Source organism: Cyprinodon variegatus, unplaced genomic scaffold (assembly GCF_000732505.1).
Source record: "Cyprinodon variegatus isolate N-32 unplaced genomic scaffold, C_variegatus-1.0 Scaffold1242, whole genome shotgun sequence".
Taxonomy (NCBI): domain Eukaryota; kingdom Metazoa; phylum Chordata; class Actinopteri; order Cyprinodontiformes; family Cyprinodontidae; genus Cyprinodon; species Cyprinodon variegatus.
The window spans coordinates 75,173-77,109 of record NW_015151695.1 but is presented as its reverse complement, the minus strand read 5'-3'; the positions used below and the strand labels follow the sequence as shown (position 1 = coordinate 77,109).

The 1,937-nt window shown below is 51.1% G+C and overlaps 1 protein-coding gene across 5 annotated transcripts in view; it reads right to left on the bottom strand.

Moving 5' to 3' along the window:
• birc6 (baculoviral IAP repeat containing 6) overlaps nt 1-1,937 on the bottom strand; it is a 99,878-nt gene that overhangs the window by 35,522 nt on the left and 62,419 nt on the right. For all 5 annotated transcript variants that reach the window (XM_015401638.1, XM_015401642.1, XM_015401639.1 and 2 more), the window contains 3 exons: nt 877-1,077; nt 509-788; nt 173-429 (listed from right to left, as the gene is read on the bottom strand). In XM_015401638.1, the coding sequence (XP_015257124.1) occupies nt 173-429; nt 509-788; nt 877-1,077 (738 nt within the window). The remainder of the gene's footprint in view (nt 1-172; nt 430-508; nt 789-876; nt 1,078-1,937) is intronic.

The window sequence follows — 1,937 nt, the reverse complement described above, 5'->3', positions numbered from 1 at the left end:
TTTCTCATTTGAAACTCTATTTCTCTACTTCTCTTTATCCACACTGATGTGAATTATAGCTGAGTTTGCTAAAACAGTAAAAGCTGAATATTCATCAATCGGAGCAGCAATGCTGAAGAACCAGAGGTCGTTTCCAGCCGCTTTAACATCTCAAACACACGCTGGGACTCACTGGGAGGCTCTGTGCCTGAGGCCACGCAGTTTCTCAGCAGGATGTCGATGAGTTTGAGGCCGATCCTGGTGGACTGCAGGCCTATTTTCACCAGGACAGCCTCGATGTTGGGAGAGTGCATGCCGCAGTAAGGAGACATGAGCAGTGCGGCGCAGGTCTGCAGCAGGTTGGCTGTGGGCGCCGCGGCGCTGGCCATCATGGCCTCCAGATCGCCCACGTGGGTCAGGCAGTGGTGCAGGAGACGCAGCCACCCGATGCTGCAGGAAAACAAGGGACAGGATCATGGCATCGGCAGCCGCTTTGAACCCAGTGACCGGTTCAGGAGGCGGCGCTTACCTGGTCTTTGAGACTTGGTCCTCGGAGGGCAGGAAGGGGTTGTTGACTGTGGCGGAGGACGTGTTACCGAACGCCGTCAGCCCCAAGAGCTTGATTTGAGACAAACCCAGGGTGCTGGCGTCCCGAGGCCGGTGGAGCCTCAGGCAGACGGCGGAGGCTACCTCTGCCTTCACCAGCTGGATCTTGATGTAGGTCAGGCCGCTGGTGATGACCGGTGTGGAGAGGGGCAGCATGTTGACGCCGTCTGCACTGATCTCCACAGAGACGGAGGAGGGGCACGCTGATTGGTGAAGGGAGGAGGAGGAACAATCAACCAGAGTTTCAATCCAAATAACCGTGTTTAGTCATGACAGGCTGATTCTACTCACTGGCTAAGGAAGCCAGGTGTGGCTGGATGTGGACCTCTTTGAGCAGCACAGCAGCAGGGAGGTGGATGGTGAGGTCACACCACGCCTCCTCTGGAAGGAAGATGTAGGACCAGGCTGCAGAGCGCGCCCGGCGGTGAGGCGGGGTCGCCTGGAGGAGGACCTCTGCCGGCTGGGCTGTGGGGCTGCTGGAGGTGATGGTGCCTGAAGGACGGATGGAGAAACGTCTAAACAGCGTCGACTTCTCCACGCAAACAAGCTGGAGTCTGTTTCAATAAGCAGGTTTACTGGAAACTGAAATCAGGAAAACTGGAAGCTGTATTTCTCTTCTATATTAGTCTCTCATTCGAAGATAACGAAAAAAATCAGGACTGCCAAACTGGACTCAGATTTTGGAAACTCTCCAAGCTGTGACTGCCTCAGTTATCCAGCTTTTCAAACTGCAGTCTATTGTAGGTGGCATACATTTCTATTTTGCTGCATGTTTTTGAAGTTTCCATCTCCTGAAAACTCCTCTCACTACACTGAATGTATGTTTAATTATTACATCTAGGCAGCTTTTATTTTGTTTTTATATGCTTCTGTGTCTCCAAGGAGGTTTTGAATTGGTAGTTTCATTTACCCCATTTACACTACCCTTGAAAAACGGTGCAGAGACCGGTCCGAGCTCAGTAACTGAGATAACTTATCGTGTGTAAATGGAAAGTCAACTGAACTGAACTGAGCTAGACACAACCGGACCGAGCAAACCAGACCAGTTCCAGAGGTGGGCTCGGCTCTGGTTTTCCCTGGCTCGGTTCTCTGATAACAAGAGCGCATGAGCAGAACGCATCATCTCCGTCTGGCTGCACATCGCGTTTTACACTCCATTCCAGTAGTTGGCGGTAACGCCCCTCAGGAAGTTGCTTGCCAACCAACACAAAACAGAAGAAGAACAACAACTATAAACAATCAAAATCTTCTCCACGCAACATTTTAAATAATAACACCGAAGTACAACAATAATAATCAAGCATAACTTTCTGAATGTGACGGGCGCCGCCATTTTGATTTGCTTGATTCCC